Below are 25861 nucleotides of genomic sequence, written 5' to 3'. Positions count from 1 at the left end.
TCTTCGCCCGACGTCCCAACTACCGCTGCTGCACCGGACTGCCTGCTCGATCCCCTACCTCGGCATATAATAAACATGTCTCTTCTTGAACTACCTTGCGTCTTCCGAGTTCCTGCATTTGGGTCCTACTCTCGTTCCGATGGGACGTGACAGTTTGTGTTTTTATTGCATTGTCCAGTACTTTGTGAACTTTGTTTGTTCAAATTGTACTATACAGTATAAATAAAGTGGAGTGAATGGGATTGAATTGGAAAGTCAGGCTTCCTTACACACACAGCTTGGGCTCTGGTACCAGCCCTTTTGAAATGGGTTGGAATGCCTTCCACTCTGAAGTTGTCGATTGGTGAGAGGTGCCGAGCAGCTGTGAGTATAAATATTGCCCTGGGCTCGGCGCCTGTACATTGAGGTTCGCTCCAGTGGACGAAATGGTAGCTTCCTTCTGCCTTCCAGTAGGAGGAAGAGTCATGACTATTTGTGCACATGCACCAAAGAGCAGTTCAGAGTACCCACCCTTTTTGGAGTCCTTGGAAGGGGGGCTGAAGAATGCTCAGGTGTGCAATGACAGTCAGACTGAAAGGTCTTGGACACTCAGGTGAAGAGAGGGGCAGAGTTGTTAACCAATCACCACCTGGTAGTGAGTTGCCTCTGATGGTGGGGGAAGATGGCGGGTCAACCTGGCAGGCCCAAACTTATTGTGCGAGTCTCCTGGGAATGTCTGTCAGTGTCCCATCAAGAGGAGTTTCAACTCCCACCTCCAACAAAACTTTGCTCACGTTCTGGTGGCGGCAATGTTGAGTCCAACTGGACCATGTTCTATTTCCATTGCTGAGGCGGCCCACCGGAGCTTTGTCCATAAGTGGTGGCCATCCCCATAAGTGCTGGCAATGCACAAACCTGTCGGTGAACACCAGTGATGAGGGTTGGCGGCACGCTAAAGAAGGAGTCCTATAGTGCATGTTGGGCCACAGAGTACATGCAATGCACAAGTTTGAAAAAAATATATTGAAAGGGAGAAAGCGAGAAGAAATTCTCAGCAGAGACAAAGGTTTGATTTTGTTTCTTCCATTAAAATACTGAGGCAAGCAAACTAAGATATTGCTGGTAATAATATTAGTCTTCACATCAAGATTAGGATTCATAGTAGGGGTTTTCTCACATGAAAAAATGTGGGCAATAGCATCCTCTGTATTAAAATGCTCAGAACTTTTGATCTGAAATGCGTGTTATTGCTGTAATGACGTGTGTTCATGAAGTATTCAATGGCAGATCGGGAAAATGTGTTAAAAGGGAATTTGCTTTAATGGCTGTAATATGATGAGGGAACGTGATCTAACCTTAACTACGCTCCCCACTGACAATATGGGGTGTTCTCCGGCCCCTCTAGTGGGCCACACTCAAACAGTGTGTAGACCAAAATGCATCTAGAAATATTTTTATATACATTCCTAATATCAATGGATGTCGATTAATTGAAGTTTACCTGAGTGAATTTGTGACCTTGTAACATACAGAAGATTTTGATGGCAAATTCTGAGCGCGTTTCTCCACAAATCCTTCGTCCAGTTCCTCCTTGTGGATCCTCCCATCTGGCTCTCTCCTCTTTGCCATAACAACAAAGAAGGCTCACAAGACCCGTTGGATCAATATTCCTTAAAACAGAGATTATTGTTTCATTTATAATACAAACAGGGTATATGCAGCAAGTTATTACCTTGTATTTTCCTGATGTGTCCAAAAATTGAAAACAAATCCCAAAGTGTTTGTACTGGGTTTAAGTGGAGTCCTCAGGTTATTTTTCCTTTGCCAGATGATGTGGACCTATGTTGAACTCCTCCAACTAAGTAAAATAGTTTGTTAGGTCCTAAGACTGAATGTACACTTCATGACAAATGAATCCTTCCTGTGTGCAATTCAGGCTGCGGGCTTTAAATGTAATTGGTTGAAGAGTTTTCCATCCGCTCCAAACAGGGCAGCTCTTCACTGAATTTTTCTTTGTCAGAAGAAATAGCTGACCACAGTTAAATTCCCTCTTTTGACTCACTGAGCTCTCGTCATATCTTGTATCCGAGAGAGATTAGATTAGTGAGCCATTGGAGTGGAGTAAGGGTTGATCTTGTCCAATGATTACACCACACGGTCGAAAACATGATGCCAACTGGATTACTATCAAAACAGATAAAGAACCGGGCAGGAGAAACAATAACACTCAGTCAAAAAAAAAAAAAAAAAAAATGTTGTTCGGAGAACTGTCTTCTCACACCCTCACTTAAGATGTGTTATTGAATTGTTCATTTTCCAGAAGACATATTGAAATTGTTTAATCATACTGGGGTCAATTAGTGTCCAAATACTTAAAAATTCCTGCATGTTTTACATATTTCGGCCATGATCATCATAGATTGTACCTGAATTTTTTAAGCAAAGTGACACGGTACTGTACAATCAGTCTTTCCACAGATGTGACTTTAGATAGGCGTTAAATTTGTTCCGTGGCCATACTTGGAAATCAAAACACTCACATCTTAAATCAACTATCCTTGTTAAACTAAACGGAAATACCATGAACTTGTCCCAAATCCCCTCCCCAACAAAACAAACAAAGAAAACAAAAAGTTTGTCATGTGATTTTTAATAAGTAAAATTGCTCGCTACAACAGTCTATCACAGTAATAACAGAAAGCTTGAATGTTGAAAAAAAATGCGCATCATGATTAATTCACTGCCTCTCCTTTGGGTGTATGTAATTTAACCACCTGGGGCAGAATAAGATGAAGACACAAAGAAAACCTTCACAGTTACAGGGATTTTGTAAATTGCAATAATAATCATTTTATGTAGAGGATAAAGAAAACATCTGCGTATTGTTTTATTATCTGTGTGTTGATGCACTGTTTATGTACAAAAGCTGTTTATTAAAGGACTGTCACACTGCAACTATCAATACAATCCGTTAGTCTGCCAATGGGGTAATACATTTGTTGGCATTATATTAGAGGAAGGCAGTGTTATGGGACCGTTTTGAATATACAACGTATAAGCCTCTTTGTTTAATTTGCCAGAAGGTTTAAATGCAGCTGTTGTTATGCCCCCATCTCAATCAATTAAGATATGCTTTAAAGTAATGTATTAACACCAGTTAAGTTACACTTTTGTTTTATTACCTGCACAGATGGTACAGATTGTATAATGCCAAAAGTTTGAATCTGGAACGAACAAACATTTTGTTTCAGAGCAAATCGGAGTTTGACCAGCATCTCAGGATGGATTGTGTTTGTCATTTTCCACAAGAATTTGGAAATAATTTTTTGCAACACTCTGCTTCAAAATTGTCCCTATAATTCCAAGCTTTATCACCTTGAAAGACAAAAATTAATTCTTGTCAGACAGCATTTGGAAAGTATTTGCCAGAGTCCCTACAGCTCCTTGCAAGTCACTATAGACCACTTGGAAGCGACGCTGAAACAGATTTCTTCTCGTTTTCATCATCAATCCTTGAGCTGTTGGAGTCATTTTGTTTCTCGCCACTCTCCAGTTGATGATGATGATGATGAGGACTTATTTCTGGAGCATGCAGTAGCATCTCTTAACAATCTTATGTCTTTTATCATCTTGGATTTCCATTTTATTTGGGTGAACTGTGTAAACAAAGTCACATTATACTGCGGTCAGTGTTTACTGGTTAGACTTTGAGCGGAGATTGAATTTTCACACCGAAACACAGGCACATATTCATTTTATTCTACCTCAAGGTTTCAGAAATGTGACTAGTTTTTCCCCTTTAAATCATAACATCTGTTATGTTGCTTTTTTAAAGTTGTTTTATTTTTTTAAATTATTAGAATTTGGCTGTACTGATTAAAGGTTGTGAGCATGGAGGAGTCCAAGTTACACATTCAACTTTATCTTGCACCTGAGGAAAATTCCTGAGAAGAGAAAAATCCAAAGATCAAAACATATTCAGAATAAAATCACTGGTTTGCAAAAATCAATGGACAACAATTTTCCTCAGCTAACCACACTTGTAGATAATATACTCCTTCCCTAAATGAGATGATGTTCTTGTGTAGTTCGCATAAAGACAAGTATTTACTGTAAATTGTGAATGACCAGGAAGTGGCAATGATTAGTAAGGGAGAAGTTAGAAAGGCACTGAACAGGATGAAAAATGAAAAGACAGTTGGTCCTGATGACATATCAGTGGAGGTATGGAAGCAATTTGGGGAGGTGGCTGTGGAGTTTTTGACCAACTTATTCAATAGAATACGAGTGGAGTGGGCTAGAAGATGCCAGAAGAATGGAAGAATAGTGTGCTAGTTCCCATTTTTAAGAACAAATGCGATGTTCAGAGCTGTGGAAACTACAGAGGAATAAAGATGATGAGCCACACAATGAAGTTATGGGAAAGAGTAGTGAATGCTAGACTCAGGTCAGAAGTGAGTATCTGCGAGCAACACTATGGTTTCATGCCTAGAAAGAGGACCACAGTATTATTTGCCTTGATGATGTTCATGGAAAAGTACAGAGAAGGTCAGAAGGCGCTGCAATGTGTCTTTGTAGACCTAGAGAAAGCCCATGACAGAGTACCAAGAGAGGAACTGTGGTACTGCATGAGTAAGTCTGGTGTGCCGGAGAAATATGTTAGAATAGTACAGGACATATATGAGTGCAGCAGAACAGCGGTGAGATGTGCCGTAGGTGTGTCAGAAGAATTGAAGGTAGAAGTGGGACTGCATCAAGGATCCCTGCTGAGCCCCTTCCTGTTTGCAGTAGTAATGGATAGGCTGACAGATGAGGTTAGACTGGAATCCCCTTGGACCATGATGTTCGCAGATGATATTGTGATATGCAGTGAAAGCAGGGAGCAGGCGAAGGAACAATTAGAAAGATGGAGACACGCACTGGAAAGGTGAGGAATGAAGATTAGCCGAAGTAAAACAGAATATATGTGCGTGAATGAGAAAAGTGGAGGGGGAAGAGTGAGGCTACAGGCAGAAGAGATAGCGAGGGTGGACGACTTCAAATAAATTAGGGTCAACAATCCATAGCAATGGTGAGTCTCTGCTGGGATGAAGGGCAAAGTGTATAAAACAGTGGTGAGGCCGGCCATGATGTACGGATTAGAGACAGTGGCACTGAAGAGACAACAGGAAACAGAACTGGAGATGGCAGAAGTGAAGTTGTTGAGGTTCTCGCTAGGATTCAACAGGTTGGATAGGATTAGAAATGCGCTCATTAGAGGGACAGTCAAAGTTGGATGTTTTGGAGACAAGGTTCGAGAGAGCAGACTTCGATGGTTTGGACACGTCCAGAGGTGAGCGAGTGAGTATATTGGTAGAAGGGTGCTGAGGATGGAGCTGCCAGGCAAAAGAGCGAGAGGAAGACCAAAGAAAAGGTTGTGGATGTTGTGAGGGAAGACATGAGGACAGTGGGTGTTAGAGAGGAAGATGCACGAGATAGGCTTAGATTGAAAAAGATGACACCCTGTGGCGACCCCTGATGGGACAAGCCGAAAGGAAAAGAAGAAGTATTGACTGTAAATTAAAGGGGCGTTATTAAAGGGGACATATTTTAAATCCGGCGGAACAGTGGTGCAGCTGGAAAGTGTTGGCCTCACAGTTCTGAGGACCTGGGTTCAATCCCGGTCCTCCCTATATGGAGGTTGCATGTTCTCCCCGTGCCTGTGTAGGTTTTCTCCTGGCACTCCGGTTTCCTCCCACATCCCAAAGACATGCAACATTAATTGGAGACTCTAAATTGCCCCAAGGCGTGATTGTTAGTGCGACTGTTTTCTGTCTCCATGTGCCCTGCGATAGGCTGGCAACCATTTCAAGGTGTACCCCGCCTCCTGGCCATTCACAGCTGGGATTGGCTCCAGCACACTCACGACCCTCCTGATGATAAGGAAAATCGGAAAATGAACGAATGAATGAATTGTTCAGATACATAGTGCTTTTGCGTGTCATATTCTTTTGCAGTTGTTCTGCATTCATAGTTACTAGTATTAGTAGTATTTTATTTGTTTATTTTTTTTTTTATTATTTCAAGAGAACAATGTGTGGCTTTTCACTGTTGAGGGTTTCAACAGTGAAGTAATGATTTCCAAATATTGGAATTTTTCAGCAGTAAGCCCAAACACTGAATAATGAATGGATAGGTAAAGCAGAAAATACACAAACAATGACACAATATGCTGTTATGTATTAACCTGCACTGTCATCATGTGCTCCGAAGCATTCACAACACACAATTCTTATTGTCTATGAACTACACTTCAAAATCTGATGAAACATACCTCAAGAAGGACAGGCAGGGTGCTGATATACTGACGAATGGCGTGATAGACGGATGGAAAGACAGAGGACCTGGGCAGACTTTGAGGTATGCATCCCTGATATCGAAGCTGGGATAAAAGGCTCTCTAGTGACACAAAGTACACTCCCAGTTTCACTTTATGCTTGCATTTTTGACCCACAATCAATAATAACATTCATAGATACTGTTAAGATCACATGAAAGACACTTATTCGGGGGGTAATCATGTACACATTAGCAGTGCCTGCATTTGTTTTTGTCCAAACTGAGGCTGTGCATGCTTGAGCATGTGGAACAATGAAAGAGTGAAAAAGATACATACAATAAAACTGACCGGGGCAAGAGGCCAGAAAAACACGGATACTCTGGGCTTCAAAGTTCTCCACAAGCTGTTGAACACACAAATAGGGAGCTTTCTGAGCATGGAATGTGAATACATTTTATTTCAACCAAAATCTGCCACAAACGGTGAGTTATTTGTAAATGTTATTTTGCTTATCAGTGAGATCAAAAAGGTGATAAGGTTGTACCAGTAAGGCTGATTATTCAATTCCTCATAACCTATGGAATGCAAAACTGCATACAATTCAAAATGGGTTTCATCATACTGTATGTTCCTTATCAGATCATTTGTTGTTGCTGGACATTTCGCTTAGTCTCCACAATGAGTAATGAGCGTTTTCTGAAAAGGGAGAACAATAATGATGTTGTGGTCCACTTTGAAGTACTAACCACTTGGATACCACTCACCAAGATTAAATCAACATTTTAATTAAATAACAAAAACGTTACCCCCGTCTCTTTTCTAAATTTGACATTCAAAAGGATACAAAGAATGTTTTCTGGTGAATACAAAGTGCTTTGTTTGTGAATTAAATATGAGTTGAGGATTATTTTTATGCTTTGCAATTAACTAGCCTTGAAGAGGATAAACAGGAATTATTAATATTATTTACAAAATCTTTGCATCCTGGGAGATTAAAATGTATATCAGTCAGGGAGGTTTTACTGGTTCTTGCTCAGAGCTCCAGATTTTTTGTATCCTGGATCAGGAGTGAGAACTCTTTTTACTACTCTAGGGCTGAGGTTAGTGATATCTGGAGGTTGTGGCTCATTTCCAGTATTTCCTCCAGTGCAGCAACGATTTTGTTTGTACTTTATTATTCCCAATTCCGACACGCACCCACGTACGCACACAGAAATGTTCCATTTTTTTTTGCTTTGCTATTTTTTTTTCTTCTTTTTCACCATTTTAGATGTTAGAAATTATTATATATATATTTTAGTTCTTTTTACATTAGGCTAATACCATATTCCACTTTAGTTAGCTCAAAATGTATTTTCATTAAATTAGTTTGTTAAATTTGATTCAGTTGATTGGAGTAGACAGAACTTTTTTTATATAAAGGCGTCCATGTCAGAGTGGCATGTTGACCAACTGGTGAATCCATCTGGCTCAAAGTTATCAGGAATACGGGTTTAAATCTGGTTTCATCTGTGTGGAGTTTCTTTGTTCTCCCTGTGTGTGTTTTCTCCGGGGACTCTGGTTTCCTCTTAGGCCCCAAAAACATGCATGGTTGGTTAATTGAAGACTTTAAATTGCCCATAGGTGTGAATGCGTGTGCAAATGGCTCTTTCTTTATATGTGCCCTGCGATTAGCTGGTGACCAGTTCAGGGTGTACCATGCCTCTCTCCCAAAGATAGTTGGGATAGGCGGCAGTACTCCCACCACCCTTGTGAAGATAAGCGGCTCAGAAAATTTATGTATATGTGTTTGTCCATAATTTGAATTAAAAAACTACTTATTGTGCCAATTTGAAGGTGAAATCGCTACTAATTTCCCAAAACTAATAGTATATGCTTTAATTACACTCCACCACTCATAAACACTGTTTGACATGTTTGAAGCCGAAGAACCTACGAGTATCACATATTTTGTGAGAATTTGTGAGAACCTACGTATTAGTGCTCTTTAAATCTTGGTTATAGGCTTTCACAAATGTCTTGATTTGTTGTAAATTGAGTTTTGACCACACAATAAAGAGAGAGAGAATTAATTAATCACCTTGCAAAGTGCTTTCATGCCCATAGAGTCCATGAAGTTGACCGAGCTGAGATCCAGAATCAAGCAATGGCTGTCTGTCAGTAACTGGACGGAGGAGGACAACACAGAGGTTCGGACTCTTGCTGGATTCTCTTTCTGAGCACGACTCACGAGCTGAAGAAGAGAGAAACGAAGAGTCGGAGACAAATCCATAATCACGTGTTTGTTTGTGTGTGTATTCCACCTGTGTGATCTCAGTGAAGACCAGTTCAGAGTTAGCAAAATAAATTGGACAGGGACAACAGGCTATGGTAACTCCGGGAACCATCTTTGCCTGTGAAAAATACACACATTAATCACTTAAATAAAAAACAAACAAACAAACAAGGGAACACGTTCCTGCTTATAAAACAGGGACGGAAACCTTGAGCCAACATACAGTAATATGGATGTACCTTATGAAATTTTAAGCACCCATGTGTTGATCCAAACATTCTGATAGGGTTTTATATTGATTTATGGTATTTTTATCCCTTGCCTTTTTCTGGACTGGTTCGGATGGTGTCCAGTCAAGTGAAGAACAAAGGCCAAATTGTTCATTGGTACAACTGCTGCTACATTAAAAAGGTGGGTATGAATAAAACTGTGAAACACCTCAGAGTAGAGCTGCACATCTCTGTAACAATCTGTGCCAGGAACGTGACCTAACACTGCAATGGTGAAACTGGAAGATAAGGACACATGAGAGACACATGAGGGAAAAATGTATCACGGCAACATGACGGACAGCTACACAGCCAAATGGAGAGAAGACAAGGCAGATAACAAGGTTTTCCACCAATCATCTATTCTGAGAGTAAAGTATAAAATATTTAATATATTGTTTAGCAAATTCTAAAATAAATGTTTTTTAAAGCCAGAGATTCACTCAAAAAATGACACTTTCATTCCAATATGTCAGATGTACATATGACTGCATATATGTACAGTGGTGCTCATAATTTTACATACACAGGCACGATTTGTGTATTTTATTTTATTTTTTTAAATGACTGATGACTCAACAGCACCCATTAATAATTTCTTTATGGATATGTTTTGTTTGATGATAATGCTTTTCTGAAATGCTTGACAGTTTAATTCGAATCCCATTAAATTAAAATTGTGTTTCGCCTGGCCCTTCATGTTTTCTTTAAAGAATTCAATCCATCTTACAAATTCTGTCTGGGTAATTATTTGACATATAGTAAGTATTTTTCTGCTTGTCCTGTTGTCTCAGATGAATGCTCATATTTGTTTGGCACAGTTTTTACGCCGGATGCCCTTCCTGACACAACCCCACTTGAGGAGTTGAGGCCCCGGTGAGATACGAACTCACGACCCCTAGTTTACCAAACCAATGCTCGAACCACTGAGCTATGGGGCCTCTCTAGTTATATGACATATGACGTCACCATATGAGCTTAACTGTGTTTTCTCATTTACTCAATAAATGTAGGGCTGTGAATTTCAAAATGAGGGCAAGTAAATGAAAAAAGCATTGCGTGTTCAAATAAAGTGCTTAATTTCAGAACATCCATTGATTTTCTGAGCCGCTTATACTCACAAGGGTCACAAGAGTGCTGGAGCCTTTTCCAGCTAATTTTCGTGCACCCTGAACTGGTTCCCAGCCAATCGCAGGGCACATAGAAACAAACAACCATTTGTTCTCACACCTATGGACAATTTAGAGTGTTCAATCAACCTACCATACATGTTTTTGTGATATGGGAGGAAACCGGAGTGTTTGGAGAAAACCCACGCAGGCACAGGAGGAGAACATTGAAACTCCACACAGTCAGGGCCGAGATATGATCCCCGGTCCATTGAACTGCTAAGCAGATGTGCTAACCAGTTTAGCACCGTGCAGGCAATGTCAAAATAATTCTTTGAAAAAAATAAACAAAATACACATAATATTGATCATCTGGATAGAACCAAAATCTTCCATTGTAAAAATGCATTACACAAAGGTAGAAGGGCTTTCCAGAAATTTGAGGTCAACTTTAGGGTGTGTATTACACATGGGTGTGCGTTATACACGAGAAATTATAGTCATGTTTCCATTTCAGCCTGTTCCACACAATTATATAATGTAAGAAACATATGAAGTTATATTTTTGTGGTCAATGACATGACAATACTCCAAATGACAAAAGTGCCTGTGTGTTTTTTCTCCAGACACTCCGGTTTCCTCCCACATCCCCAAAACATGCATGGTAGGTTGATTAAAGACTTTAAATTGTCTGTAGGTGTGATTGTGAGTGTGAATAGTTGTTAGTTTATTTATTTTATTTTATCTGTTTTCATTGAGTTCTAATATGTGCCCTGCAATTGGCTGGCAACCAGTTCAGGGTGTACCCTGCCTGAGGCCTGAAGATAGCTGGGATTGGCTCTAGCACTCCTGCGGCCCTTGTAAGGATAAGGGGCTCAAAAAAATGGATGGATGGATGCTACAAATGAATTAAACTCCACACTTATATTTGAAAGTGGACAGTGTGCATATGAGTTAATAGTTGACATCAGACAATGCATTTCAAGCAAATAGTGCTCTACCGCTGTAGTGGTAGAAAAAAAGCACTGACCGTTGTGTTCTATAGATGAGCATAAGCAGAGAGATGGCAATAGCCACTGCCAGACCTAAATCCAAGTTTAGGACTAGGGTTGAAATCAGTGATGCCACCCACACGAGCTGAAGGAGAAAGATACCAGAGCAGAATGGAAAGGTTCATGGCCAAGAAGGTTTGGGTAACTAGTCTAATGATAATCAATTGGAGTGAATGTGTGTATGCTAGTATGCGTGTGCGTGTGTGTGTGTGTGCACTACCAGATCATATCTATCAGACTTCCATAATAGAACAACATCTTTAAATTGACCCAGTAACCCCTGCAGGTTCACCACAATGACCACTGCTAACACTGCCTGGAACACACAATAAGTTTGCATTCATTTATGGATACTTTGCCATTGCTTCACAAGCCTTGTGCATAGTGACGAATGAGCATTGGCTGGTTATGTAACAATTCCTTCAATTCATCTGTTTTCTCATGCTTACCCTGTTCAGGGTCAGAAGTGCGTGATTCCTCAAAGAATAGAGAAGAGATTGGTGAAGGTGCATGTGATCTGAATGTCTGAATCTGTCCAGGACATTTCCAGTAGTCACCTTGAACTCATTTACGTCATCTTAATGGATCAGATAAATATTATATTCTAATTTGGGTCATGTGTAACTGGGGTCTATCCCAGATGACTTGGCATAAGGGAGGAGGCATACTGAATACTAAAGATCAGCTTGAATCAGACAGTCAAAGCACTAATTTCTCAGAAAATAAGAAGCTACTTCTCTGCTCTGTTTTTTGTCAGAGTGGAAATGGACTGAAGTGTGTCGTATTTATTTCAACATGTAGACACATTAACTATTGTAGCTGATTTTAAAGTTACTTTCAAAAGACAGCGTTAGTGTAGTTTGTTTTTACCTTGAATTTGTCAAAGAGTTATGGCTGGCAATCTTGTGAATCCTTGACCAAAAAAGCCTCCTTATTCAACAAACGGAAAAGTTATCGGGTTCAATGAGCAGTCAGTGAGCGTCAACAACCAGAGGGGGAGGTGTCGAGTTACTTTGGCTGCAGTGATCTCTTTAACAAAACAAGACAACTGATATTACATTTTACCTTTGGCAGCTGCTCAAAAAGATGACCAATCTTCAGCAAAATGCTTAAAATCATCAGGGCTGACACCAAGCCTGACATCTGCACAACAAAATAAAAGTGCTAATGAACAATGGGAAGGAAAAAAAACACAGATTTGGATTTAAAGAAAGCTCTGTGGTGGAATGAGAATCAGCAAAACTACAATACTGTATATCATGTTGCCCTTTCAACACAATACCTGTGATTTGACACCGATGCTGTCCTGAACCATACTGCGTGAGAAGGAGCAGCTGACAGCAAAACACTGGAACAAGGATCCTATGAAGTTACACAAACCCAGAGCCAGCAGGTCCTAAGCACACACACACACACACACACACACACACACACACACACACGCACGCACAGTACAGATAAATATTTCTCATCGTAAGTAAGTTTCTTTTGGCTTGTCCTATTAGGGGTCGCTACAGCGAAACGCTCATATTTGTTTGGCACAGTTTTTACACAAGATGCTCTTCCTGACAGAACCCCTCTCGGGGAGTGGAGGACCCAGTGGGATGTGAACTTACGACCCCTGGTTTACCAAACCAACTCTCTAACCACTGAGATATATGGCCTCCACAGGTGTGTGTGTGTGTGTGTGTGTGTGTGTGGTGTGTGTGTGTGTGTGTGTGTTATATATATATATATATATATATATTTTTTTTTTTTTTTTTTTTTTTTCTCATAAAAGATAAAATTACCCTAAGTGAGAAAAGGGTTTCTGTTGGGCATGAAAAAAGTCAAAAAATTAATTAATTACTGTATGTAAGATTGACAATGTATAAAGCTTGTGGACATTCTGATTTATGTTCAGGTTACGGTAGTGTGACCTCTAAAATTACATAATAGTGGATCCTCGAAATTTAAATGGTTCGACAAAGGAACATTTGAGAGGATATTGTCAAAAGCACCTTAGTAAAAACTAAATGTTAAGTGTTTGAAGAGCTGGGTTTGAAACACTGTACCTGACTGGAGTCGAAGTGGTAGCCATGTTTGTGGGCAAACACTGAGCCCATCGTTGAGAGGAAACTGAACCCCACCAGAGCGACCGACAAGGCCGGAATGAACAGTTCTCTGACCAAGGAGAGAGAGGGGAGGATGGGGGACGACAGGCTGCAGCAGAGGCGAGATGATAGAAAATACCCAGCTGTGACAAATACAGAGATTTTTTTCCAAACAACAATACTCTATTATTAAATGGGATATTAGAAGATGACTAAAATGTTGAGGTTCTCATTATGAGAAAACGATATGAAATATGGCTCAGCCAACATTAGCCTCTATTCATAAAAATTACGTGGTTCATGGCAATTCAAAATAATAATGGCATTAGCATGTGGTATTCGAAATAATGCACGTTGAACTGAAAACAGAAGCAAAGGCGGAGAAATGCCCGAGAAAATTCCACTGACCCAGAGGGAATGTCTCCGACCACCTGGACTTTGTGTTGTCCAGCCAAGTCCATCTTCGCCGATACCACAGTAGCCAGGACAATCTTTAGGCAATTAAAAAATAAAATAAAAGAAAAAAACACTTCATTAGCTTTGCACACTCAAGCAGCTCATCACATGAAAGAAACATAAAAACAAAGTCAGCCTTCTCACTAAGCTTGGGTTTAAAACTGCATAAATAATAATAAAAAAAAAATTACATATGTTTATATTACTTATTTACATTTTCAACACGCATTTCAATATTTTTAAACAATATGAACTGAAGTGCTGTATAACATTAGCGTTACAAAGCAAACATGACTCAACATAAGCAGGATTGGAAAACCAAAAATCCATCCTGGGGGAAGCTTTCCAAAAGTAGCCAGCATGCACTGAATTGCAATATTTAAATCCTAATTTCCATAAGCAATTGGAACATATATACTTAGACCCACTAAGATAGCAAGTATGGTGGAGAATTTTTTTTTTAAATGCCATTTGAAGAGAGGATTAGCATTTCTTTCACCTTTTTGTAAAAAAAAAATATATATATATATTCATATGAACTACTACTGTAGTGTAGTTTTGCAATTAATTGAAGAGTTTGTCATTGGGGCTTTCTTCCACAGGTGTCCGGGTGTCACTCACCAGTATAGCTTCCCAAGGTATGGCCACTGGGAGCTTGCTTTTAAAATGTTGATTCAGCACCTTGCCCACAATGAGTATCACCATGGAAACCACAGAGACTGACAGAGTTCCTGGTATCACGCTGGTTATCCCATAAAGGACATCATGTAATGTCTGGGAGAGGAGAATAAAACTAAAGATGTTTTAATGCCAAGTTAACACATTTAACAAATTTTCTGTGAGTTTTTCCATCTTTCTTCAGCATGCGCCCCAAGGAACTTTAGTGGAATTAAGGTGCATGCCTGCGTACATTCATACAGTATTTTAACACCCTGCTATATTGCAAGTTCTCCCACTTAGAAATCATGGAGGGGTCTGAAAATTTCATCGTTTCATGTTTTTAGATTATCTCTTTCACAGTGGACATGCACCTACGATGAAAATTTCTGATCCCTCCATGATTTCTAAGTGTGAGAACTTGCAATATAGCAAGGTGTTCAAATACTTATTTTCTTCACTGTACTTATGTTTTCTCTCGGCTGTCAAACGTTTGCTTCCTCCTCCGTCCCCCACGATGCCTTTCACTTCCCACTTGCCCAGCCCCAAAGGTAAATGAACACAATTGTTATTATTCTTTACATTATGTATTTTGAATGGGTTTTTTTTGAAGGGTGGGGGGGACATGGAACGGATTCGGCTATTGCTGTCAGAGGGGCCTTTCCTGGACACTTTTATGACAAAAGTGAAAAGGACACTTTCAGACTCGGTCACCATGTGATGGTATAAATAGCCAAAATATGTGACCTTTAAAATATGTACTTAGCACTGACATTCCACTCTAAAAGTGCATTATATTGTGGACTGATGTTATGCACACTGGAGATGGTTAATTTTAGAGGTGTTCTGATCAGGCTTTTAAGATGGCGATCCTGTATTGATAATCCAGGGATGAGATCTCCCAATCACTGCCAAAACCAATTGTATAGATAACCTGTAAATGTTTCAATTTATTTATGGTTAGGGCACTTAGTTATAATATTCAACATTTTTGTTTGGGTCGCAGCTCTTGGGTGAATGAAGGGGGCAGGGAGCACTACAGGGCTGGGTGGTTAGAGAAAAAAAATATTATTTTGATGGATAGTGACATTGTGATTAACAGGATTATTCATTTATTTGAAAATTTAATTATTCAAGTAGTAGTAAAAACTCAATTTTAAATGTAACTTATAAGAATAACCGAAAAATAAATGAGTAATGAGTAACATAATAATACGGTTATCCTGTTAGACATGTATCCCGCGTCTGAGACAAGGAAAATTTAGTAAGGAAGCATATTAATTTCGTGTCCCCAGACGCATATTTTAAAACGCATCCTATGCATGTGTCTTTGAGAGAGAGAGAGAGAGAGAGAGAGAAACTATGTTTCACAACTGACCCAGGCGGAAGCCATCAGTCCAGTGTGTCTCTGTGCGAAGACTCCAGTCATGAGGGGGAGCTGCAGGACGACCACATGCAGGCCAGCACCTGTTGTGTAGCCCCTGATGAGGGGATCAGACAACCAGCGGCACACGGCCCCGCACCGCAGCAGATACAAAAGTAGCTGGACGAGTGCACACACACAGACGCACACGGGCAGAGACAGACACACAAATGAGGGGTTTTCCCGGCACAGGAACTTCTCGAGCTATGCTGATACACATAAAAAAAACTACCAAAGTACGGGAGGCTCCCCTTGGATTATTTGGTTCCTCCTTGCGGTTAGGGTCTTCTGAGATCTACAAGGAACTTTTGCGCTGCCAAACTTTTTCAGTTTGGGTTGTAAATGTAGGACCAGTAATTGTCATTAACGAGTAACATCAGCCTCATTTGCTTAAACTATCCTGAACAAATAAGTGTGATGGAAACACAATCCACAAGAAGGACCTAATGCTATGAAGAGCTCCTGCTACCAAGAACTCAAAGTCCCTGGACTGGTTGGCAGTGTGTGTTGGACACTCACTGCTGCAACATGATTGGCTCCTGCGTTGCAAGAGGCCAGGCAGGCTCCGCAGATGTAACAATAAAACAATCCCAAATACGTATCACATTTGTAAGAAATCAAAACAAAGATGTCTGCTATGGTTAGGTTTGGGGCTAGGGTTGGGACTTCAAGTGGTTAAGGATGGGTCAAGGTGAGGATTAAGGTGGGTTAGGGTTAGTGGAAAAAAATATTCAACCTGCCACACTTTAAGTCACATACTTATTTTTCCATCTGGAAGCAGTAGGGCATGTTCTACAGAGATACAGCAGTCAATTATAGTAGTAATCTTAAGAGCAGGGCCTGTCCTGCCTAGAAACTATGTGGGAATCCTAATCACGCCACACACCTTCAAACTGGTAGTGGTTTTCGAACCAGCATTTCGTATGAGCTGCTTACAGAATAACATTAGTTAAAAAGAATGGTTTTAAAGTGCGTGTGTCTGTGTGAGTGCGACAGAATTTGAAACAATGAATCTCAAAAGGACCATGTGTGTTACACAAGGGATGTGACATTTTGTATAATTAATGCATGTATGTGGGTGTTGTGTGTGTCTATTTGTACCTGAATGAGACCACAGAGCAAGGTAAGTTGGGCAACTATGTTTACTTTAGCAGCCACCACATCTGCACCATTGCTAGGCAACTCCGCAATGGCTGGGACAGACCCAATCATGATGGCCAGGACAGCAAAAGTTCCTGAAACAACACAGAACAATTTGGTATTTTCTAGTATTTTCTTATTTTCTAGTATTTTTTTGTTGTTGCTGTTGTTTCCAATGTCAAAAGTTATACATTTTTCAGTCGTGCTGGTGTAATGACATCACACTTATAGCATCTGAAATAAGAATTTCTATCACTAAATATATGTGCAAAGTTGCTATTGAACTGAAAATTTCACCAGATGTTGGGAACAACCCAAGTAATCCACACATAAAAAGAAAGTAAAGCAAATAAGATCAGAAATTTAAAGCCCAAGTGACATGCCTGTAAACATTCTAAAATAGATATTGTCATAAAAAATACATATAAAATTATTTACTTCAATGTCTACACGAAAAAATAAATGCGAGTGGAGAGCGTGTCATCCATAAGCAAAATTGTGGAAGTCTCACTCGACAGTGATAGTGGTAGCCATATTGCCTGGAACGTCATCAGCAGATCTCATACTGGGACATTCCCCAATGAAAACACGTAGTGGCACCTGCTATGGGAGAGGAACAACAGAGATTTTTGGATTTTTCCGACTCCTTGACAGTATGTGGCGTACTCAGCCGCGGGCGACAACAAGGCCGCGGCCCAGGCGCCATCGACGAACTCATTACAACTTCAGCCGGGGTGGCTCATCACTGCGCCGAGCCAGACCGCTTTACGGCGTTGTTCATCGCCATCGGTGGCGATGTTCACTGCTGACTGGAATCGCACCCAATGAACAACACCAACGGATGAACAACGCTGCCGTCGCCAATGAACGCCGAAGATGGCGAACTTAGCCGCGAGTGACGACAACGCTGTAAAGCAGCCTGGCTCAGCGCCACAATGAGCCACCCCGGCTGAAGCAGTGACCGGCGGATGTGGCGCTGACTCGCATATCGAAACATTTACCACCCGACTTACATATGCGGATCTTTTGTTAGATTCTGAGAGGATTAGTTCCCCCCAACTATTATTTTTTTAGTAGCTCTATACACACTTACCTGTCATTTGGAACCCAAGGAGCTCTCATCCTTTGCACCTGTGCAATCTATTTTTCAAGACGAACTGGGTCTTTTTTAAAAGTATGAAGAGTAAATCCATCTTCCCGAGTGTTCGAACAATATCCAGCAATACAGCGAGCCAGCATTTTGGCTAACACAAAGAAACAAAGAGCTACCTTCCAGCAGGTAAAACTAGAATAAACACACAAGACTGCCTGAGTTCACTCCTGCTGATAATGTCACTTTCTGCTTCTTCTTCAAAACAAATCCCTCGAGAGGATTTTCCTGGCGGGAGTTACAAAAAGCCATATCTGTCAAAATCATGTTTTGTGGTGAAAAAAAAAACTGGTGCGTCCGTTTCGGCTGCCTTTTTTTTTTTTTTTAATTAAAAACATACTAAAAATCATATTTCACATCAGTGGAGCTTTAAGTTGTGTAAAAATGTGAAATGGCATAGGGAAAAAGTACTGAACACATGAAGAAAGGGAGATGCCAAGATATCACCAAAAATTGATCAATAACCAAAAAGCAATTGATGTCAGTGCGAATGAGTATCAGCTGATTCAATCCCAATTCATGGCCTAGAAAAATGTCATTGCCAAGGTGTTTTTTCCCTGTGTTATTTTACATTATGACACAACTTAATTTGTGTTCTTTATTTGTTCTACTTTCTTTGTACGTATGGATTATTACAGTTGTTCCCGATATCTGGTTAAATGTTGATCTCGAAGGCATCTTTGGAAATATATTTCACAAAAAGACAGTTGACGCGTTAAATACTAATTTAGCCGGTGTATGCACAACATCTGAGAAGGACGCTGGTGAAAATACACGGCTTTTACTAATCCAAATTGGCATTTTAAAACATCCATCATTTTTCCTTTATTTCCAGAGGGTTATACCTATGGAGCACTGCATGGAAAATGGGGGATATATATTTTGTTGGCTTTTTTTTTCTTCATATGACAATCACCTAAGGAGAGATGTCTGGAAGTGCCAAATATGAAGTAGATGATCAGTGGGTAGAGAGACGTGTAGAGGCCAAAAACCGGAGGAATCCCGACCAACATGGCGTTGGCCATACCTGGGTAAGATAAAGAAGGGGACATGACTTCTGGGTGATAGAACATGGATGCAAAATGTCTCCACTCAGAAACGCTATAACGTATATATCCATAGGAGTCTAACAGTTACAACTTTGTAGTGATGTGATCATGATATGTCCAAATAAAATGTTCGTACTTTATGTATGTGTATGACGTCTGCACTAGCTTGAAATATTTACTAATTTTAGGATGTCTTTGTGTGGTGTAATGCGAGCAAAAATAGAAAACATTTTTTTGGCGTTTACTATAGAAATGTTTTGGTGTTAAAATAGGCCCTTTTGATACGTGGACATTGATTTTCTGAGTCATCATGTCAACAAAGTTCTGCCAATTAAAACCTACAGGCAGTGGCGGTCCTGAACCAAACGGCGCCCTGTGCGATGGCCTTTGTCGGCGACCCCTTGGTTGATTGTCAACGGAGGCTGCAGGGGATGTCTCCGGAAAACTTCCAATGACTATGTGCCCGGTGTGTGACACCTGCCAATGGGGAAGCTGGGGATTCACGTGGGTCACCACCCCACCGGATGCCACCCTTAACAGCTCCCCATATCAGAAACCGCCCCTGCCCACAATTGAAAATTGAAATTATTTCATGTTGACCTACGTGAACTGAAAACTGATTCCACCTCAGTCCTCACTTTGCCTCTACATTATGTTAACGAAAAAGAAATGCTCGGATGAAGGTTGCTCACCCTGTGGCAGATGCATGACGCCCACGCTGAGCCCAGACACCAGGTCTCCAATTGCGCTCTCTCTGATGGAGTAGCGGGGCAACCATGACAGGATGGGAAACAAGCCCAGCAGAGTGCTCCTTAACCTGGAGCCAGAACACCTGAATGGAGTTTAAATACATAAATAAATTCAGATGTTTGCCCTAGTTGAAAGCATGTAGCGTATCTGTCCACTGACTCACCGGCATTGCGTCTTAACCCTCTCGGAGAAGGAATTGGAGCTGTCTACTCGCTGGCCAACGACGTCCAACTGGGCCTCATTCAGAGGCTCGACGAGATGCCCGTTGTCAGCGAGGCTACTTTGCTCAGTGTCCTCCATTTGAAAAAGAGACTACTGCTAAAAACGAGGACTTTCACTTTCACTGAGGGCACACGTTCATTGTGGCTCGAGGTTTTGCAACACAAGTGAAAGCGGGAGAAAAGATGACCTCATTGAGGGATAGCAGCAAGAGTTCGCTTGCCAAAGTGAGAGAGGCGAGCAAGGCAAACAAAATTACACGTGAGTCCGGAGGGGAACAGCCTTGAACTGTGGACGCTGCAGAGCGTTTACAACCCAGTTTTCTCCAAAGCCACCACCTCCGTACTCTCGCTCCGCAACCCTCTTTTGAGGTCCGTTTGGAAATGGATGGAAAGATGCGATTTAGTACGACACGACACATGGTCAAAAGCACTTGGAGTGGTTTTCAAGCTCACGTTTCCTCACTAATGTCCCCCGAACACGGCTACTCAGTTTAAAAAAAAAAAAAAAAAAAAGTAAGGGCAATCAAAACAAGCGTAAAGCGCCGTGACGTGGCACGAGGGCGAGTCCCGCGACAAACATGCAAAACAACAACAACAACCCCCAAAAGCAGAACATATCCAGTCATGTTCCCACGGTGTGGAAGCACAGGAAAGTATCTATGGCAAGTGGTACAGAATTCAGAAGTACAGTAAAGTATCGGAATAGATGAAGACAGTTTAAAAGTTATAAAATTCCACTGCATCTTTATTCTTTTGGGTGTCCCTGCGGTAACGGAAATGAGGAAAGTGTGTTCTTTACCAATGGTTTTAATTTCCGACATTGTCTTCAAATAATAAGAAACATAAAACTTGTAATGTGATGTGATGCCCCTTTATTTGGGACACAATAACACGGACACATCTAAAATAGCCAGTCTGTAAACTACAAGTCCCACAATGCCCTGCAAGAATATTTACAACAGCCGCGACGGATGTGATGCAGATATCTGTTATTCGGTTTTGCCGCAGTTAAAAAGAACATTTCAGATATCCGCAGCCACATTCTTCCTACCCACATCCGTCGTTTCAGAGAAACTGAGATTACTGAACATTGGACATGTAGCTGGCTACGAATTACAAGTTATCCTGTTAAAATAGTGATAATGTAACTATTTCAGTGACATTGTCAAAGAAATAAAACACTTGATTCACATTTCAGTATTTTTCTTAATTTTGAATGAATGTATCAACAGGAACCTTGATTGTCCATTCATCCATTTTCTTTGCCGCTTATCGTATGCTCACAAATTACGCGGGAGTGCCGGAGCCTATCTCACCTGTCAACAGGCAGGAGGCGGGGTACCCCTTGAACTGGTTGCCAGCCAATCGCAGGGCACATAGAGACAGAAAACGGTCGCACTTACTATCACACTTCGGCGCAAGAGCACGGAAGGTTCCCCCGCTTAAACCAGCGCATTTCAATGCTAAGAGTGCCCAATTAATGTTTCATGCTTTTGGGATGTGGGAGGAAACAGGAGTGCCCGGAGAAAAACCCACACAGGCACGGGGAGAACATGTAAACTCCACACAGGGGTCAGGATCTAACCCTGGACCTGAAAACTGTGAGGCCAACACTTTACAGCTGATCCACCGTGCTGCCAACCTTGAATGTTTCCTTGGGGGAAAAAAAAAAAAAGTGGATTAAAACCATCATTGATTTGGAACAATTAAATCTTTTCTTTAGACAAACTGCAAAAACACCATCCAAAAATCCATAATTAAAAAAAGCCTTTTTTTTTTTTTGCATTTTACGAGTACTGCATGTGGAGAATACAAATTGATCCAATGACAAATGTGCACAATTCCAAAAATAAAAAGTTCAACATTATGAGGGGGGGGGGGGGGAGTCTGTTCTTCTGTCTTCATGTGTAACTACAAGTTAACTAAGTAAAATTACGATAATGAAAGTTTCCAGTAGCAACTGTAATTTACACTGTATTCTTCTAGTAATGTAACGGATTAGAATTCAATATATCTTGTGATTAAATTGTATAATCTTGTTATATGTGTCAATGAGCTAAGTTATTAGCTTGCACTGCAATTTTGACACCTCCTGCATGCGCCACAACCCAAATTACGCTGGCCTTCGAGGGTTGTAAGAGATTTTAGCAAGCCACTCGTTTCTAAAAGTGATGAAGTTTTGAGAAATAGAAGATAAAAACCACCCATATTATCATCGTCTTAAATTGCTTTGCATAGCGACAACATATTGTTTTTGTAATTGCTCGATTTGTCTCAGTAGTGTGTTTGTCTCAAAAGCTGCATAAGGTTCCTCATGCGTTCAGGACGCCACTGAGGCGACTGGTGCAGAGGAAGCTCAAAGAAAGAGAAAGTGAAGCTGCGAGAGAAGCTGAGGTTGGTGACAGGACGCATAGCAGGGAGACGGCTTGGCCGAGGTGTCACCGACTGGGCTGACATGCACTGTGTCGTGAATTCTCCGCATCCGTCAGCTGATGAGAGAGATAAAGCACCAGTGTCAATAAATGTTTAAAGGCACAATAAAGCCAAGATACCACTACAATATTCCTATTGTAAAGTTCAAGTGATTTGTCAAAGGGAACAAGTGAGGTTCTAAAAATTTATGGCCAAACAAAAGATTCACTGGTCTTTCTCAGAGACATACAGCACCTTTTAAGGTTAACTCTTTGTTCTGATTCCCATGATCAGGGGTTGATGGTGGCGGTTTTGGAGAAGGGGCTTTGTGAAGAGATGTGAAAGAAGAGTCAGGGAGTTGTTGGGATCTCCAGGGTATTACTTTGGAGTCTGAGAGGAGAGGAAGATGTCCGTCACGAGCCGAGGGTGCTTTCTGGGATTGGTACGCTGGGGAGCTCCTGTTGGGAGTTGAGGCTTGACTGTAAAATGAAAGTGGGTCTAGTTCGGGTGATTCCAAATGGAAGTACTTAATTTCCTCACATATTTACCAGTGTAGCTTTAATTATTAGAGAAATGAGTGTGTTATTTGGGGCTCACCTGGTTTATTCCCAGATGAACTGATGAGGGGCATGGCCATGACGGACTGCAATTGACCATTCAATTAAAAGCAATGTTCTTTTGCTGGAGGTTGGCATTTGGATTACGAAAAAGAAAGTGTCCTTACTGTTTAATTGCATGTATGAGTAAATACCGCTCTTTTGCACACCTAACTTGGGAAGTGTTTGGGTTTTTTTTAAGCCAGGTGTTTAGTTAAAGGAATTGCCCAGGCCAGTCTCACCGCATTAATGTACTGTTAAGAGATCACCACGTACGCTGTGGTCATACACTGATTATTTATTGATGACAAATAACCTGTATTTTTCATCTACTCTATCTATGCCAGCAACATAAAAGGACAACCACAATTATTAAACCCTCCACGACTTGATGGCAGAAGGTACACTAAACCTGTATGTCCTCCTGTATCAATACCGTGAGATTTTTCTCATGTAAAATATGTGCCTTGGCTAAATAAGGATTGGGAAACATTTGCTACAGTGAAGAAAATAAGTATTTGAACACTCTGCTATATTGCAACTTCTCCCACTTAGAAATCATGGAGGGGTCTGAAATTTTCATCGTAGGTGCATGGCCACTGTGAGAGAGATAAATCTAAAAGGAAACATCCAGAAATCACAATGTATGATTTTTTTAATGATTTGTGTGATACAGCTGCAAATAAGTATTTGAACACCTGTCTATCAGCTACAATTCTGACCCTCAAAGATCTGTTAGTCCGCCTTTAAAAGTCCACCTCCACTCCATGTATTATCCTGAATCATATGCACGTGTGAGGTCGTTAGCTGCATAAAGACACCTGTCCACCCCATACAATCAGTAAGTCTTGAACTTGTAACATGGCCGACACCAAAGAACTGTCCAAAGACAGAGACAAAATTGTACAACTCCACACGGCTAGAAAGGGCTACAGAGAAATTGCCAAGCAACTTGGTGAAAAAAGGTCCACTGTTGGAGCAATCATTAGAAAATGGAAGAAGTTAAACATGACGGTCAATCGCAATCGGAGTGGAGCCCCTTGCAAGATACAGTATCGCCTCGCAGGGTCTCAATGATCCTTAGAAAGGTGAGGAATCAACCCAGGACTACTACTAGGACTCGGCCAATGACCTGTAAAGAGCTGAGACCACCATTTCCAAGGTGACGGTTGGTAATACACTAAGACCTCACACGGTTTGAAATCATGCATGGCACGGAAGGTTCCCCTGCTTAAACCAGCACATGTTAAGGCCCGTCTTAAGTTTGCCAATGACCATTTGGATGATACAGAGGAATCATGGGAGAACGTTTTGTGGTCAGATGAGACCAAAATGGAACTTTTTGGTCATAATTCCACTAACGACGTTTGGAGAAAGACGAATGATGACTTCCATCCCAAGAACACCATCCCTACTGTGAAGCATGGGGATGGTAGGATCATGCTTTGGGGTTATTTTTCTGCACATGGGACAGGACAACTGCACTGTTTTAAGGAGATGATGACTGCGGCCATGTTATGTGAGGCTTTGGGGAACAACCTCTTTCCCTCAGTCAGAGGCCTGAAGATGGGTTGTGGCTGGGTGACATGACATGACAATGAGCCAAAGCACACAGCCAGGAAAAACAAGCAATGGCTTTGTAAGAAGCATATCAAGGTCTGGCGTGGCCTAGCCAGTCTCCAGACCAAAACCCAATAGAAAATCTATGGTGGGAACTGAAACTCCGTGTTTCTCAGCGGCAGCCCAGAAACATGTCTGATCTAGAGAAGATCTGTGTGGAGGAGTGGGCCAAAATCAACTCAAGGAAACGTTTGACCACTGTAATTGCAAACAAAGGCTACTGTGGCAAATATTAACATTGGTTTTCTCAGATGTTCAAATACTTATTCGCAGCTGTATCACACAAATCGTTAAAAAAAAAAATCATACAATGTGATTTCTGGATTTTTCTTTTTTGATTATCTCTCTCACAATGGATATGTACCTACGATGAAAATTTCAGACCCCTCCATAATTTCTAAGACGGAGAACTTACATTATATAGCAGGGTGTTCAAATACTTATTTTCTTCACTGTACGTGGTTTGGAGACCATGCTGTGTTTGGTCAGCTGTTATGTTACACAACTGTAATATCTGTCATCAGCTAAACTCCCTTGACGGAAACCCAAAGCAAATCAGAGCGCAGCATAGACGACTGAACTACGGGTCTTAGAAATGTGACTGCTGTGCTGTAGTAGTAACGGTAATTACAGATACCCAGTCCGCCCTACTGTTATTTAGCTAGATCAAGTTAATCTGTGGAGGAGGCTGCAATTTGAGTTCAAGGCACATCAAGGAAAACAAAATGCTATATAGGTATAGATACAGCAAGTCTGTCTTTGAGCTCTCTTATATGTGGATATCATTAAAAAAAAAAAAAAAAAAAAACGAAAAAAAAACCAAGAGAATGTGAGGTTAAGATCACCGCCTCGAGTAAAGCACACATTCAGACCACCTCACAGTGAACAACAGTGATAATTCCATGGAGCTTCTCATGTTCCCATAAGTCCCCGAACTGGCCTCACCTTTACAGTCTCAGCACAGCAGCAGTCCTTTCACTCAGCCAGCACCCTTTTTCGCCATGAACTTGTAAGAGATAACGTGACGCTTGCACGTGCACCTATGCCTCGCTCTTTTGTTCTATCCTCCTCGGTATCTTGAGGGACAGACTGTATTCATTTTCCTGTCTCTATCCTCTTTTTTCTTTGGTATGACAAGTTGTGAGATGGGCGCAAGACAGAAGGGCAACATGAGATGAGGTCCATACATTAAAATATTAATGGATGCATTCAGTCTTGAAGGACTGTGACCCCCACACCTCCCAAAAATAACACAAAAACAATAGACACAACATTGACAGATAGCTAGAGA

The 25861-nt window shown here is 41.0% G+C and overlaps 1 protein-coding gene across 8 annotated transcripts; it reads right to left on the bottom strand.

The window, feature by feature from the left end:
• Positions 1 to 1486: 1486 nt before the first annotated feature.
• On the bottom strand, positions 1487 to 22826 carry LOC133507673 (prestin-like). 8 transcript variants are annotated; one of them, XM_061832979.1, is made up of 19 exons: positions 22610 to 22826; positions 19885 to 22431; positions 19664 to 19803; positions 18839 to 18949; positions 16734 to 16867; positions 15588 to 15752; positions 14174 to 14326; positions 13505 to 13587; positions 13058 to 13205; positions 12286 to 12399; positions 12069 to 12146; positions 11224 to 11319; positions 10982 to 11088; positions 9012 to 9081; positions 8602 to 8691; positions 8379 to 8531; positions 6647 to 6701; positions 6293 to 6417; positions 1487 to 3635 (listed from the first exon to the last, which is right to left on the bottom strand). In XM_061832979.1, exons 2-19 carry the CDS (start codon positions 20019 to 20021, stop codon positions 3507 to 3509), a joined length of 2088 nt encoding a protein of 695 aa, XP_061688963.1. In that variant the 5' UTR covers positions 20022 to 22431; positions 22610 to 22826; the 3' UTR covers positions 1487 to 3506. The 8 variants fall into 8 exon arrangements, 7 of the variants coding, with proteins under 7 accessions (XP_061688963.1, XP_061688974.1, XP_061688990.1 ...); XM_061832990.1 differs by having other exon boundaries at positions 3502 to 3923; positions 22610 to 22825; XM_061832970.1 differs by lacking the exon at positions 1487 to 3635 and adding an exon at positions 3930 to 5891.
• Positions 22827 to 25861: the final 3035 nt, after the last annotated feature.

This window comes from Syngnathoides biaculeatus, chromosome 2 (genome assembly GCF_019802595.1).
Source record: "Syngnathoides biaculeatus isolate LvHL_M chromosome 2, ASM1980259v1, whole genome shotgun sequence".
NCBI classification, from domain to species: domain Eukaryota; kingdom Metazoa; phylum Chordata; class Actinopteri; order Syngnathiformes; family Syngnathidae; genus Syngnathoides; species Syngnathoides biaculeatus.
The sequence above is the reverse complement of the archived record's forward strand: the minus strand, read 5'-3'. Positions and strand labels throughout refer to the sequence as shown.